This window comes from Peromyscus leucopus, chromosome 1 (genome assembly GCF_004664715.2).
Source record: "Peromyscus leucopus breed LL Stock chromosome 1, UCI_PerLeu_2.1, whole genome shotgun sequence".
Classification (NCBI taxonomy): domain Eukaryota; kingdom Metazoa; phylum Chordata; class Mammalia; order Rodentia; family Cricetidae; genus Peromyscus; species Peromyscus leucopus.
The window spans coordinates 30820367-30836328 of record NC_051063.1 but is presented as its reverse complement, the minus strand read 5'-3'; the positions used below and the strand labels follow the sequence as shown (position 1 = coordinate 30836328).

The 15962-nt window shown below is 46.9% G+C and overlaps 1 protein-coding gene across 3 annotated transcripts in view; it reads left to right on the top strand.

Annotated features, from left to right (window-relative positions):
- Casp7 (caspase 7) overlaps window positions 1–13377 on the top strand; it is a 45489-nt gene extending 32112 nt beyond the window's left edge. For all 3 annotated transcript variants that reach the window (XM_028875138.2, XM_028875139.2, XM_028875140.2), the window contains 5 exons: window positions 946–1082; window positions 2127–2255; window positions 4696–4871; window positions 5456–5591; window positions 8409–13377. In XM_028875138.2, the coding sequence (XP_028730971.1) occupies window positions 946–1082; window positions 2127–2255; window positions 4696–4871; window positions 5456–5591; window positions 8409–8638 (808 nt within the window). In that variant the 3' untranslated portion in view covers window positions 8639–13377. The remainder of the gene's footprint in view (window positions 1–945; window positions 1083–2126; window positions 2256–4695; window positions 4872–5455; window positions 5592–8408) is intronic.
- Window positions 13378–15962: the final 2585 nt, after the last annotated feature.

The following is a 15962-nucleotide window of genomic DNA, read 5'->3' as shown; positions in this document are numbered from 1 at the left end:
CAGTGGGCAAAGAGCTTGCTATGCAAGCTTGCAGACCTGGGTTCTGGTCCCCTGCATTCACATAAAAGTTAGACATGGCAGCAGGCATCTGTGACCCAAGCACCAGTCAGGGTTGAGACAGGTGGACCAGGCAGCTCACTAGCCAGCCAGTCTAGCTAAAACGGTGAGCTCCACATTCATGGAGAGACTCCACTCAAAAAACCAAACAAAAAAAACAAGGAGGAAAGCAATAGAGGGAAGACACCTGACATTGGTGGCATCTGCGGGCACACACAGGTGAGCACACGTGCACACATCGGGTTGGCATCCCAGTTTCTTTATTTGAAAATCGCTTAGTCTTTATGGTCCTCTGGTGTCAGAAACTCTCTAGACTTAGAATGAGGCACTGAAGTCTGTGTGCAGTCCTCTGTGTATTGGCCCTGTGCTCTGTTCCATTTGTGATTTCCATTCAGGTGCTTCATGCTGTCTTGGTTCATTCAGTCTCTCTTTTACTCTGCCACATGAATATTCCTCCTCAGTTCAGCCACTTACTGTCAACAGAACTGTGGGATAGTTCCTTTCTGGGGCACAATGGACAGTATGGCCCTGTCTTTCAGTAAACCTTTGCCTGACTCCGGGCAGTTGTTCTGCTGTGAGGTTTGTGTGCGTTTGGTACACAGTGGACACCCTGATAGGTCCCCACCAGTGACGCAAATTCATGGCAGATCCAAAAATGACCATCCATTTTTCACATTGTGGCCACTCTGGGAGGCACATTGTGGCTACGATATGCATTTTCTGACATCCATTGAAATTTATCCTGGAGCCTTATTCCATTTAAACAAGACAGTTAAACAGAGCTGTCTGTCCACTGTGGGTGTTCTCTTCACAAATTCCATGGCTTCCCTGAGCACACAGCTGCCCAGACTGCTTCCGCAGCCTCTGACTGACTTTTTGTAACCCAAGGAAAAAGAAGAGAAATGCCTCTACACGCCCAGTCAAGACCACCCGGGACCGAGTGCCCACATACCTGTATAACATGGATTTCGAGAAGATGGGAAAATGTATCATCATAAACAACAAGAACTTTGACAAAGTGACAGGTGGGTGCTGGGGCTGGGCCAGCCTCTCCTGATGCTCCCACATTCTCTACGTTACACCAGACATTCATCAGAGAGTGGCTAAGCCCTCTGCCAGTGGTATTCCATGTCCAGGAGAGGTGCAGAGAATTTTCTGTGTTCCTGCCTTTCCCACAGTCAGGACAAATCTTTGTCACCCACCAGTCCCACAGCCACTCAGACCCAACCAAGTAAACACAGAAACTTATATTGCTTACAAACTGTATGGCTGTGGCAGGCTTCTTACTAACTGTTCTTATAGCTTAAATTAATCCATTTCCATAAATCTATACCTTGCCATGTGGCTTGTGGCTTACTGGCATCTTCACATGTGGCTTGTCCTGGCAGTGGCAGCTGGCAGTGACTCCTTCTGCCTTTAATCTCATGCCTTTAATCTCAATACCAACCATAGAAAACCTGGAGGTCTATACAGACAGATCGTGATGAGGTTGTCATGTGGTTGGGTTTACAACCAATGAGAAGGCATGTATATCCAATACTGGCTGTATCCCTGAACACACAGACACTTACCTAGTTCTGCCTACCAAGTGCTGGGATTACAAGCGTACGCCACCACTGCCCTGCTTTCCTATGGCTTGCTAATAGCTTTGACTCCCGGGCAACTTTATTTATTAACATACAAATAACATTTTAATACAAATAAAATATCACCATAGCCATGTGCTGTAGCTTAGAGACTAAGAATCGAGGAGCCTTTCTTAGTTTCTTTTCTTACGGCTCTGATAAAATGGCCTGTTTAATTGGGTGATTCTAGATCATGTGACATTAGCAGCCAGCACTGGCTGTCACAAGACCCGTATGGTTTTGGGTTACCATGAGGAAGCTTATCTTGTGTGGAGGTTGAGTCCCTCCTCTGAGTATGCCTCTAGTCTCCCTTGTGCATTTAAGCTGGAAGGCTGGAAGGTGTTTTCTGCTCCGGGCACTGGGGCTGGAGTGCAGCTCAACCCCTGCTCTGACCAGAGCCTGCCCTCGACATTGCTCGCCCCACTCCTCGATTTACCCCCACAGGTATGGACGTCCGGAATGGGACAGACAAAGATGCCGAGGCCCTCTTCAAGTGCTTCCGAAGCCTGGGTTTTGACGTGGTTGTCTACAATGACTGCTCATGTGCAAAGATGCAAGACCTGCTTAGACAAGGTGAGTGGGCATAAGCCGCCCTTGTCTGTCTGACCCTGGTGCCAAGAGGAGCAGGATCTGGGCTCTGTAATGTTGGCTGTAGATTCGCCACATTGTAATTGTGTGGATGGACTTTGGAAAGGGTGAGAGAGAGACTGGAGAGTAAGTTAGGGACCAGACCAGACTTTATAAAGTTTATGCCCATCTCCAGGAGAGATGTGTTTACTATATACCAGGCCTTTTAACATTGTGACATGACATTGGCATCTGCAGAGTTCATTCTCATGCACCATGTAGAGTTACAAAATGAATCCTAGAAGAATCATGTTTTAGGTGAGTTTCCCACTTTGCATTGAGCCTAAGTTCATAGCTGTCCTGCAGTGTAGCTGGAGGGCTTCTCTCCAGGTTCCCCAAGCCCCGCAGTCCCACAATCCACTTATAAAATAATCACTCAGACGCTTATATCACTTATAAACTGTATGGCCGTGGCAGGCTTCCTGCTAACTGTTCTTTTATCTTAAATTAACCCATTTTTATAAATCTATACCTTGCCACGTGGCTGGTGGCTTACCGGCGTCTTTACAGGTTGCCTCTCCTGGCCGTGGCTGCAGTGTCTCTCCTCCTTCTTCCTGTTTCCCCAATTCTCCTCTCTCTTTGTCCCGCCTATACTTCCTGTCTGGTCACTGGCCATCAGTGTTTTATTTATATAGAGTGATATCCACAGCACTGCAGCACATGCTGTCCACAAGCCATGGGTTGGACATGCCTTAAAGGACGCCATGGAGGTTCTGTCACACTTGGGGCAAGTATCTGAAACTAGAGTCCTACCCGTTATTAGACAGACCTACAGAGAGCAGAGGGCTCAGCTTTTCTTAACGACACATCTGAAAAAGAAAGATTTTGTGTAGCCTTTCTTGTTTTCCTTTGAATTGACTTCTTGGGGCCAGAGAGATGGCTCAGTGGTGAAGAGTGCATACTGCTCCTGCCTGAGTTTGTTTCCCAGCACCGATGTTGGATGGCTCAGAACCACCTGTGACTCCAGCTCCAGAGAACCAGATGCCCTCTTCTGGCCTCTGCAGGCACCTGTACTCATATGCTGAGCGCGCACACACACACACACACACACACACACACACACACACACACACACACACACACAACACACACAACACACACACATAGAATTAAATATAAAATAAATCTTAAAAAATATATATGATTCACCTAAAGTACCTAGATTAATGCCAACACATAGGCAGTATCCCTGAAATTTTAAATCTTTTTTCCCCATGGCTAGTTTGGTATTAGCTAGTAGATTGTTAGTGTCGTGACCATAGATAAGCTAAAGCCAGGCCAGTCAGCTGAGTGTGCTCTGGGATTCCTTTCCTAATTCCCGTATTGACAGCCATCTGTTTTTTCCTATTAACTTCCTAGTTTGGCATCCACAATAGTGGGTTTCATATGTTGTGTCATTATGCTTTGTTCTCATTTGCTCCCCCACTCCATTCCAGTGTCCCCGCCCCTCTCTTCCTGCCTTCTTATCCCATGCATTCCATTGTCCCCTCCCTGTTAATGTCTCTGCTCCCTTCTCGTGATCCCATCTAGTTTTTTTTGTTTGTTTGTTTGTTTTTGTTTTGTTTTGTTTTGTTTTTCGAGACAGGGTTTCTCTGTGTAGTTTTGGTGCCTGTCCTGGATCTCTCTGTAGCCCAGGCTGGCCTCTAACTCACAGAGATCTGCCTGCCTCTGCCTCCCGAGTGCTGGGATTAAAGGTGTGCACCACCACTGCCCAGCAGCAACCTATCTATTAACCACTTGCCGTTACCCCTCCCCAGCCACTGGCACCCTCCTTTCTATTTGGGTATCTCTCACCAGAGTGAGATCCTACAGCATTTGCCCTTTTTATGACTGGCTTGTTCTGCTTGGCCCAACGTTTCTTTTCTTTAATACTTTCATGATGCTTCTTATGTATCTCACTTTAAACATAGTAACTGTAGCTGGGTTTGGTGGAGCACGCCTTTAATCCCAGCACTCAGGAAGCAGAGGCAGGCTGAGTTCAAGACCAGCCTGGTCTACATAGCAAGTTCCAGGCCAGCCAGGGCTACACAGTGAGACCCAGTGTCCAGTAAATAAATAAATAGGAACTCTTTTAATAGCTACCCTAACCACATTGTTTTTATAGACAGACAAGAAAATGGAGGTTAACTAAATCTGGCATCACAGAATCAGCCACAGGACTGCCATATTCCTCTGCTTCTCAGTGTCCTTTAGTCACTGTTTGGGTGCCTGGGTTCTGTCTGAGAGAAATCTAGAATTCTTCCCATCAGTCCACAGTCTCTTTGGGGAGGTGGCCCAGCCCGGCCCTTTGAAGAGGGGATAGCATGCTCTCCCCTGACCCCAAACTGTCAGCTGTTCCTGGAGCCCTGGCCCTTGAGTCTTCAGTGTTGGCCTTGCTTCCCCACAGCCTCCCAGGAGGACCACAGCAACTCAGCCTGCTTCGCCTGCGTCCTGCTGAGCCACGGAGAGGAGAATCTAATCTACGGGAAAGATGGTGTGACGCCGATAAAGGATCTGACGGCTCACTTTAGGGGGGATCGATGCAAAACCCTGTTAGAGAAACCCAAACTGTTCTTCATTCAGGTGCCTTGCAAAGCCAGTGGGATTGGGAGCGGGAAGCAATGCCATAGTGCCAGGGGTGGTGTGTTTCTGTGGGTGGGGTGTTTCTGTGGGTGGTGTGTTTCTGTGGGTGGTGTGTTTTTTCTGGGTGGGTGGGGTGGTGTGTTTCTGTGGGTGGTGTGTTATTTCTGGGGGTGGTGGTGTGTTTTCTTGGTGTGTTTCTGGGGGTGGTGTGTTTTTCTGGGGGTGGTGTGTTATTTCTGGGGGGTGGTGTTTCTGGGGGTGGTGTGTTTTCCTGGGGGCTGGTGGTGTATTTCTGGGGTGGTGTGTTATTTCTGGGGGTGGTGTGTTTCTGGGGGGGTGTGTTTCTGGGGGTGGTGTATTTCTGGGGGTATGCAGACGGGTCTGGGGCTGTCTGCCTGGAAATGGTTGGCACAGGGACTTTCTTCCTTTCTGGACGGCATCGCTGTGCTTTGCTTTGTAATTTGACTCAAAGTGGGTGCTTATCTCTTCATCAGCTGGCCACCGAGCTCCTGGGGCACAGCAGGGAACAGCATGAGAAGTTCTGGTTCCAGCCCATGTGTGATCTCTACTTTGATATGCCTTAGGCTTGCCGAGGGACGGAGCTGGATGACGGGATCCAGGCCGACTCCGGGCCTATCAACGACACCGACACCGATGCTAATCCCCGGTACAAGATCCCGGTGGAAGCTGACTTTCTCTTCGCTTACTCCACAGTTCCAGGTACCCCGTCCACTGTCTGCTGACCTTACCAATCCATGTTCCTCCATCAGCATTCAGGTGTGAGGGCTGGATTAGTCTCCTACAGTAATTAATTACAGTTTTAGCACCCCTAACTCAAAACGTTTCAAAATTTGAAACAGTGGCAGTATCCTGCTCTAAAGTTTGGGTTCTGGAGCATTTCAGATGTCACATTTCCTCATTAGAAATGTGGCTCTGGGTTAGAAATGTGGCTCTGGGTTAGAAATGTGGCTCTGGGTTAGAAATGTGGCTCTGGGTAAGCTGCTTGCAGTTGGAGCGTGAGGACCCAAGGCTGACTCCCCCACCTCCATATAAAAGCCAGACATAGCAGTGTGTGCCTGGGATCCCAGCACTTGGTGTGTAGACGAAGGAGCACCCGAGGTCTGCCACTCTAGCTGAGTTGGGGAGCTCCGAATTCAGTGACAGATCTGTCTCAAAAAACAAAGTGTAGATCAATAGAGGAAGACACCCAGCGTGGACCCAGGTGCCTGCACACAGGTGCACACAAGCAGGTAGGAAGAGTGCAAACTCCCCTGCAGGGGCCAATAAGGAAGGCTCTCCTGCATGGTACTGCCATAGCTGACTCCAGAATTCAGTTACCACTCCCTTCTAGGTCAAATGGCCCGGTGTCCTTGCTAGACAGGAGACTAGATAGGTCACAGATGTGGCGGCTGGCTTAGGTCAGCAGACGTCTATTTCATGACCTACTGGTCTCAGAAGAGGACTCTATTCCTGCTTCACAAATGGCCTTCCTTCTTCCTCCCGTGGCAGAGAAACACAGAGGAAGTGCTCTGGCGTGTCTTCTCTTAAAGACGCTAGTCCTGCTGGGTCAGGGACCCGCCCTTCTGACCTTGTTAACTTGATTCCATGAAGGCCATCACACTGGAGGCTGGGACCACAACCTGTGAGCCCCAGGGTGGGGATGGGGCACAGTTAAGTCCATATCTGGACACGTGGCGGCACAGAACGGTCAGGCCGCAGCGGCACACCGAGGAGACTGTTGTGAGCTGCATGGGCCGCCGAGCAGTCTGAACTTTGCCCTGATAAAGAAATGAAAGGAAACTGTTTCAGGTCAAAGAGTCATAGGATGATGGCATCTGTACTTTGAAATGGTTACCTTGGAGCCCCTAGAGGTCAAAGGTCAAGCATAAGCCCAGGGAGATGATAGATGCAGCCTTACCAGGCCGCTGTATTGAATGAGACCCTGTCTACAGGCGAGTGTATTGTGACTGCACCGTCCAGCTCCTGGCCAGTGTGTTCAGTGCGGACAAGAATCCTAAGGACACTTTTGCCTGTAGCTTACTATTGTGTGCCTCCTGCTGATTGAACCGTAGGCCGTAACTAGGTGATAAGGACGACAGTGATGCTCCAGTTCTCATCTGACTGGACCTGGACCAGTTGTCAGGAGAGGATGAAGCATCAACACAACTAATCATGTGAACCGAATACCGCTTTGCGTTGCCCTTGCTGTCATTGAGAGGCATGCACTCTTCCCTGTCCCCGGGGAAGGGGCCACAGATCGGCAGCTTCACTGCTCAGACTAAGACACTAGACTACACCATGGACTTTCTAGCATCACAACCAAGGCAATCCTTTCACCAGTATATCTATCCCAGGATAATGAATGAAACTCCACATGTTATTGCGTTGTTGTAGATCTCATTCTTCATGGTGACCTGGTGAGGCTGGGCATGGACTGACTCTCGGCCTGTGTCCTCTGACCTCTATCCTTTAGGGGTTCCCAGGTAACCATTCGAACATACAGGTGTGAGTTCCCCACCAGCCATGTTAAGTGCTATGGGGAGCTTGATCTTCCGACTTCCTCACTGGCTTTCCCACTTGCAAGAAGCAATTTTAGATTCCCTTAGAGTTAAAGATGGAGGAAGTCACAGAAGGAGGGCACCATGGTCAGGGATCCGAGTCCAGTGGACCTCTGCATTGTTCAGGTGACTAAAGCTAGCGCTGTTGTGAGGTCCTGGGTTCCTGGGGACCTGCTCCTCCATGTCAGGTTTCTTTCCTCAGCACCTAGGTCTGCTAGGGTGTTCCGTTTAAGATGTTTAGGTCGGGGCCCAGGAAAATCCATGAGACTTGTATGGTCCATGAGACACACACTTCTTGCCTGACAGCACCTGCCACCCTAGATCAGTAGCCTCCCCTGCCTCTGCCCCTAAAGCAGCCAGCAGCACTTGCCTGTACATTTTTTCAACAGACTCTACCCTCATTCTGTGTCTCCTGACAGTAAATACACTCCTCAGAAATCTCTGCAGCTCTTATAACTCTGTGCTCTGGGCTTGGGCTAGAAAGTCGCACTCATTCCAAAAGGGTGGTGAGGTGATGCAAAACTGTAAAGCGTCCTTCCCCTTCCCGTAGGGGACTCTCCACACAACTCACTCTCTGTTGGGTATCTCAGGGATCCCAGACACAGGAGATCCTCTGGCAATATCTACCATCACTGGCCTTTAGTGACACCGTCTGTTACTGGTTTCTGTACTGGAATACCCAAAGCATTCTGAGCATCTTCATGTAGTGCTTCACACCTGAGATGTCTGCTCTCAACACAACTTTCTCGTCGCTGACTTTGGTGCAGAAGAGAGGGAGATAATCTCCAAACACCCAGGCCCCCAGTGCTGAGAGACCATTCTTCCCAGTGGTGGCACAGCTAGCAGGTTGGCTAACAGATTCTCATTCTCTCTCTCTCTCTCTCTCTCTCTCTCTCTCTCTCTCTCTCTCTCTCTCTCTCTCTCTCTCTCTCTCTCCTCTCTCTCCTTCCCCCCCCTCCCCTTCCGTCTCTGGCTGAAGGCTATTACTCATGGAGGAACCCAGGAAAAGGCTCCTGGTTTGTGCAGGCTCTCTGCTCCATCCTGAACGAGCATGGCAAAGACCTGGAGATCATGCAGATCCTGACCAGGGTGAATGACAGGGTGGCCAGGCACTTCGAGTCCCAGTCTGAAGATGCCCGCTTCAATGAGAAGAAGCAGATCCCTTGCATGGTCTCCATGCTCACCAAAGAGCTCTACTTCGGCCGATGACCGTCCCTTCCAGCTGAGAACCTGCAGTCACTCATTGATGAGTCCAATTGTTATGTTTATCATTTTGATGCTCTCAAAATATCCAGAAATGTTAAATTAAGAGATTTTATTTTAAGGAAGTATATTGATTCAGCAGGAAGGAAGTTTCCTGGTAATGTCTGATATTCTGGGTTTCTAGACTTCTTTTTTTTTTTTAAATAATTTTGTAATTTTGTTCATTGATGACTTTATATTTTCCTTTTAAGGTTAATTTCCTGTTCATATTTCTTTTACCTGGTCATCACATTGAGTGCAGGCTATGAAAATGACCTCTGAACAAGACTCATTGGTGGTGGCATTAATGGAAAATCAAAGTCTTAGTTGAACTAGGCAAAGAGGATTCCAGTTCTTGACAAACAAATACAGCTGAGACGCTCGTTGGCCTCTCCTGGAAAGGTGGCTGTTGTGTAGAGGAGTGGCTGTTTTCATTGACTTAGGACAGATTCATTTGCAGGCCTTCCCAGGGAAGTGAGAAAACAGTGAGTATTCTAGTACGCAGGACCTAATCCAGAAAACAGGCCCTTCTAAGGTGCTTCAGTGGAGAAGCGTCAATACAGGGAACTCACTTACGCGGGTAATTAAGGAAAAGAGCCGAGCAGTAGAAATCTGTTACCTCCTGTGTGACTGGGAGGCTGTGAGAGTAGGTTGGTTCCCTGTTCATCAGTAAGTACTGTGGTAGCACTGCCTCCTCGGAGCAGAGACCATGGAGGGTTGTGGTAAATGGAGCCCAGCCAAGGACAAAGCCACTGTCCGAGATGGAAACCAAGCCAGAGCTGAGTCAGACACCAAGACATCCCCAGGCCTCTTCTCATGTTCTTCACCAGCACATCACCAGTCCAAGGTCCCTGGAAGCCTCTAGTGAGGCCCCTGAGATGCCCTGCGCTACAGAGCAGAGCAGGGCCTATTGAGCCAGGGAGTGGGGCTGTGAGCTTGGCCCATAATGTGAACTTAAATAACTAAGTCTCTTGTAGGCAGCTGTTCATCTGTTCACTGGTTTGTCAGATCATCCACACAGGTGCTAAAAAACAATGTTTCCACCTCATGTGCCAAGTAATGTTTCTGTATTTCAAATATATCTGGAATTCTTTCAGTTATTCCAAGATTTTTTTTCTGAATAATTTTTTGTTACCTCTGATTCTACGAAGCTTAGGGCAAAAGTCTTAGCACTTTCTTTTCAAGGTGTTTTCTTTGGAATTTGTTAGGCATTCCTATTTTTTCCACCTAATAAGTGGTTAACAAATGTTCCTATTTATTGATTAAAATGTGGTTTAGTAACTCCTAACTGGCCCGGGCTGCTTTCTTCTTGAAGTTATTTAGTGCAATGAGAAATTAGAAAACACAAAAAAAGAAGAAGGAATTAGGAAACAGAATGAGAATGATCCTGCTGACCTGGTCTCCATACAAAGTACAAACATTATTTATTTGGAAGCTAGAGCACAGTAAGTATATGATCACTTAGAGGACAAAATGTTTCATAAAAGGGTTAACTGTAAAGCAGTCCAAACAGGGCAACCTCCTAGAAAAAAAAAAAAATCACCATTATAAAAGTAGACTTCCCACAAAGAAAATCATTTAAGACCAGTTTGTTAGACTTGCCCCTGGTCCCTGTCATCAAAACTACACCAGATGGTCCCAGTTTAAGTAGAGACCATGACTCAAGCAGCTGCCCTCCGGCTACCAGAATCCACAGGCTGTTGTAAGCAGTGGCGGGCTAGTGTAGAAATCAAGACGCCCAAGCATGTAGGACTTGGGGTAAAAGCCCTATTGGCCAGGGTACGTTATAAGTTCCGCCAAAGGGGAAGAAGTGATCCTAAGGGCTCGGCTTCATTTATTTATTTATTTTAATGGACCAAAACCTTCTCTCTACAAATTACTAAAATACAAGCTTGTTTCTAAAATGAAATTATGCACCTGTGGTTGTATTCATAAGTATGCGAAATAACAGAACTGGGCCAGTGCTCTCACAAGTGGAGACAGTCCTGATCCCCATGTTCCATTCCGCTTCACAACTACCAGGTTTGCTTCTCTTGTACCTTAGTCTGTATCCAGATTCTCTGCATCTGATTGGCTCTCTGGATTCTATTCCATTTTCTGTGTGACATTCTCCATATGCGCATAAATGACGTTGATTTGGCGGCTGCTTTGGGCTTCTTCATGTCCACTGTTAGCACAGACTTTTCCCTTCTCACTGCAGAGACATCTCTTGGGTCTTCGAAACAGCTAGAGTTCATTTATTTTTAATTTTCCAAGTGTTGTGGTTTGAATGAAAAAACGGCCCCAGAGATTTCATGTATTTAAACCCGTGGTCCCTGGTTGGTGCTGATGGGGAGGTTCTGGAACCTTTAGCAGGCAGAGTCTTGCTAAAAGAAGTGTGCCCTTGGGAGCCATTTTTGGGGGTCTGTAGCTTGCTCACTTTCCCCCCACCCAAACCAGAAGGTAAAGTGTACCCTTTCTTCCTTAAGTGGCTTTTGGTCATGGCTATTTTATCACAGCAAGAGAAAAGTGACCCCTGTGTGTATAGGTTGCAAACAGTGGGTATTACAAGCTGTGAGCACCTAGCATCCAAAATGTTCTGAAATGGTTTCGTGTGCTCAGATAGTCTCAGATGTGAGATACTTTGGATTAAGGATACCAACCAATAAAATCTATCTAAATAATCCCAGAGCTAAAATTCTGAAATCTGGAACACTTGAAGTTCCAGGCATTTTGCTCAGGGATTTGCAGACCATACTTGATATTCCTTAAACCCTATTAGGGAAGCGTCTTCATTCTTGGGCACTCACAGAGACAGTTTGCTTATCCAGATCAGAGATCCTCTTCCACGTGAGCCCGAGTTCATTCATAGCTCTGTGGCTACACTTTTCCTATTAGTGTGTGAGTTGTACACATGCCATGATGTGCATGTGGCTGCCAGAGGGCAGCTCTGTGGGGTCCATTCTCTCCATCCACCTTTCTCTGGGGTCCAAGGATCAAGCTCCGGTTGCCAGGCTCCTCCAGCAAACATCTTTACCTGCTTGTTCTTATCCTTTTATATTCTGACCAGCAGATGCAAGCGGCTGGGAGGTAACAGAATCCAGTGCTGTGAGTACTCCTTCCCAGTTCTTGTTGGTACCCAGAGCCCAGGCTTTCCTTGCAGGAGTATCAGAGCGAGCACTGTCTTCATCACATGAGTCTGGCTGTGGTATTATGAGGGAGGCAGTTCTGTGTGGTGTCCGTGGGCATCAATGCATGCAGATCTGGATTCCTGCCTGTTCTTCCTCGGGGTGCCACCAGCCTATTTAAGCAGTTGGCTATTTATATATTCACAGATTGTCCTCAGCTCTATTCCTGAGCACATTTCTGTAAACCATCATAATCCCATTATGTTTATGAATTGCTTAAAACAGATTTCAAGATAAAGTGGTGGGATTTGTTGTACATGTGTCATTTAAAACCTCAGGCGGATGAAGTCCTCTGTGAGAAGGATGTGGCATTTCCTGAAAGGTCACAGGCTCTGACTGACCTTTAGTCTGCTCTTGCAGCTCATCACTTGTTACATTTCACTGGCAGGTTCTCTGATGACCAAGGGTTGCCTGTTGGTATCCTGGGTGCATACCCTTCCCGCCAGTGTTTCATCTTTTGGGACCTTTCCCAAAAACCAGTGGGTTAGGTGAGCAGCTGTGGTGGTCATCACTTTACAGCAGCAGTTGTCTTTGTTGCCATGGCTGTAAGTATCCATGGGAACTAGTTCCAGGACCTACATCCAGGATACCAAGATCTGTGGATGCTCACATTCCATCAAGTGACATTGTATTTGCACATAAGCCTGTGCATATCCCCCCCATATATTTTTATTTCTCTATATTTGTATATTTGTGCATGTTTGTGTATGTATGGGTGCCCATGTGTGGGCAAGTGTGACACAGGCCCAGGACTGTCAGCTCAAGTCTTCCTCTATCACAGAGGCAGGGTTTCTCAGCTGAACCTGGAGCTTACTGTGTAGTTTAGTAGACTAGCTAGCCAGCCTTCCAGGCAGTAAAGTCACAGACAGGCTGTCATCCCGCACAGCATTTACTTGGATGCTGGGAATCTGAACTCCAAGCATGCTTGTGGACAAGGGGCTATACCTGCTGAGCCATCTGCCTGTCTCCTCCTATGTATTTTAAGTCATCTCTAGATTACTTATAACATGATACAATGTGAATGCTGTTCGGATGGCATACTACTATATTATGTTGGGGAAGGATGAGAGAAACCATCTGCTCATGTCTGGTACAGATGCAACTTTATCAGATATGTTTGATCTTTGGTTGGTTGGATCTGCAAATGCAGAAGTGGAAAGGACTGGCTGAAGAGAGCCAGGAGAGCAAAGAGCAGTGTCCCAGCATCTCAGGGATACTTTCAAGATTATCTCACCTTCAACAAGAGTTTGGATTTAGATCTATGTGCTCATCAGCTTGAAAGATCACATAGTTGTTTGCCTCGACACTGAAACATGAGCCTCCAGCGATAATCTTCACTGGCAGCCTAACTGGATTTGGGATTGTCCCGTGGACTTAGAGGAACAAAGGAGCAGGCTGGCTGAGTAACAATGTTCCTCTCTCTCTTTCTGACTGCTGATGTGATGTACGAGCCATCCCAGACCCCTGTCTCCATGCTTTCCCTGTCACGATAGACTGTGTACCCTCAAATTGTGAGCTAAAATAAATCCTGTTGTTTAATTTCCTGTTGCTATGATAAAATTAAAATACCCTGACTACAGCAGTTTAAGGAAGAAAGTTTTGTCTGGCTCATAATTTCAAGGTACTGCCCTTCATTGTGTGGAAGTCAAGGCTACAGGAACTTGAAGCAGCAGTCGCATATTCCCAGTCAAGAGCAGAAAGCAGTGAAATAATGCATGCTAGTGCTCAGCTGGCTTTCCCCCTCACTCTTATGTAGTTCAAAAAAATCTTTTTCTGGGATTCTATCCACAGTGGGGAAGTCATCCCACCTTAATTAACATAAAGTAGTCTATTGGTGAAATTATTATGGCCACTCCACGTAGTTAAAAGGAAGATTTATTTAGTGTGTAACTTACAAAAAAGGGAAAGGTAGGTTGTGGGGTCTGGGGAAGGTGTATCGAAGTCCAGCGGTGTTCTCTGGAGCTCTGCTCGGTCAACCTCCACCTTCTAGGGTCCAGGAACAGAGAGAGCACTGGCCCATCCAGATCTCGGTCTCCAGGCGCCTCCCTTGGCCCCGCCTTGTAGGCGTGACAGTTGTTGAAGCCTCAATGGGGGTTGGAACTTCCAGATCAAAGCTGGAATGGCTACCCACTACAGTAATCCACCCCAACAGACATTTCCATGAGCCAGTCTCATCAAGGTCATCCCATGTGGAAACTCCTTTCTCGGTGACTCTCTAGTGTGTCAAGTTGACAGTCAAAACCAACCATCTTGCTTTCTTCAATTGCTTCTGTCAGGAATGTTACCACAGCAACTAGAGAAGCCAAAGTCCCTACCTCCAAATACCATTAGCATATGGATTTGGAAATTAAGCTTCCAGTATATGAGCTTTTGAAGTCACACTTAAGCCATAACACATCCCCCCATGGCCTGTATACTATAAGCTTTTCATCTCTTAAACCTATCTCCATTCTAAAGCATTTGCTGAGTGTTACAGTAGGATCACGTGTATGCTCTCAACACATCTGCACATGTGAACTGTAGACTTTGAGATGTCTTCAGAAATAGAAAGGGAGCGTTGCATTGCATGTTTTCACTGGCAGCAAGAGTTGTGCACTGAAGCCTGGAAGCTTGTTCCTCTCTCCCATTCTGCCCTTGGAGCCTACCCAGACACGTATTCTCTCTCCTTACTGGTGTGCCCACAGGTCACAGATTGCTTCCTTTCTTGATAGACCCCAGGAGTTTGTTTTGGATCAGATATTAAGTCATTCTTTTTATTGGATTCATAAATCACGAACACAAACACACTAAAGACATTATTTGGGAAGTCCCAGGCAACACTTTACCACTGATGTGGACAGAGAAACTCCATTAGCTTGTAGATCCATGCATGAAGAGCCCTCTATAGTATGTGATCAACATCTGAAAATACAATGGTCCAATATGATGAGCTGCCTTTGGCATTAGTTTTAGATTATTTGGTTTTATAAGTATTTATGCTACTACAGTTTTCAGTAAATTTGTTTCAGGTATTTAAAGTCAGACAGTGTCAGTGGAGTATGAATTTGGAAGGGTTGTAGCCTCAGGTACACAACACCGAGGACTTCTTGAGCTTTGATGGTCTGACCTGGGCGAATAGCATGAGGTTGATGGAGGGACAGGAGAAGAAGGCGTTGGTGACAGGGTAGGTTTGGTCTACATTGTTAGTTTTAGCTTCAGGTGTTTAAGACATATCTCAGTCAGCAATCATCATCCTTTTTTTTAAGCAGAAAAGCATTGAAATGCTTAAAAATTAGACTGAGTTCAATCCAAGATCAGACTCCATTTGTACCATTTGTCCTCCTGATACTCATGTAACCCTCCAGTTTTAACATCCGTGTGAGATGAAATGATGTCAGTGGAGGGGTTTGTGAGATGCTTGCACGAAGATCAGTAAGTAGTAGATGTCAAAGATAGTGGTGATACGAAGATGTTGGAGGTGGTGATGGTGGTGGTGGAGGTGGTGGTGGAGGAGGAGGAAGTAATCCCAATGATGTGAGATTCAAGATGGACCATCTACTTACTTTCTCTGCCCCGAGCCTTTTAATTGCCCATGTTCTTTAATCTGTGTTGTCGAACTGTAGTCTTCCAGAAGTGCAGGGACTGAATGATGGAGTGAACATTTAATGAACCCCAACTCACTGCCAAATGTCATGTTACATTGGGTGCTTTCAAATGTGACCAAGAAATGATGCTCACCCCAGAAAAGATAAGCAAATCACCCAGTAAACTGGCTGGGAGAGATGTGTGTATATAATACAATGAATGCAAATATAACAAATCTGAAATACCAATGGGGGCTGCCCCTCTGCCTGGGACTGAGACAGGTTGCCAGAAGAAATGCTTTCCATTCTAACTGCCAGCAAAATGGAGGGAATGGGAGGTTAGTGGGGGTTGGGGCTGCAGGCAGGTGACTCAGTGATCCCCAAGCTTTGGGATGTCCCAACATCCTTAGACTCCCTACTCCCTACTCCACTGCAGTGCAGAAGGTCTAGGATGAAAACCAGGAATCTGTTTAACCACCCCTGCTGGAGTGTCTGATTCAGCACTCTGGGGACAGCAGACCACCGAGGGTTACTAAAAGGCCTGCCTGAACATCTGCACTA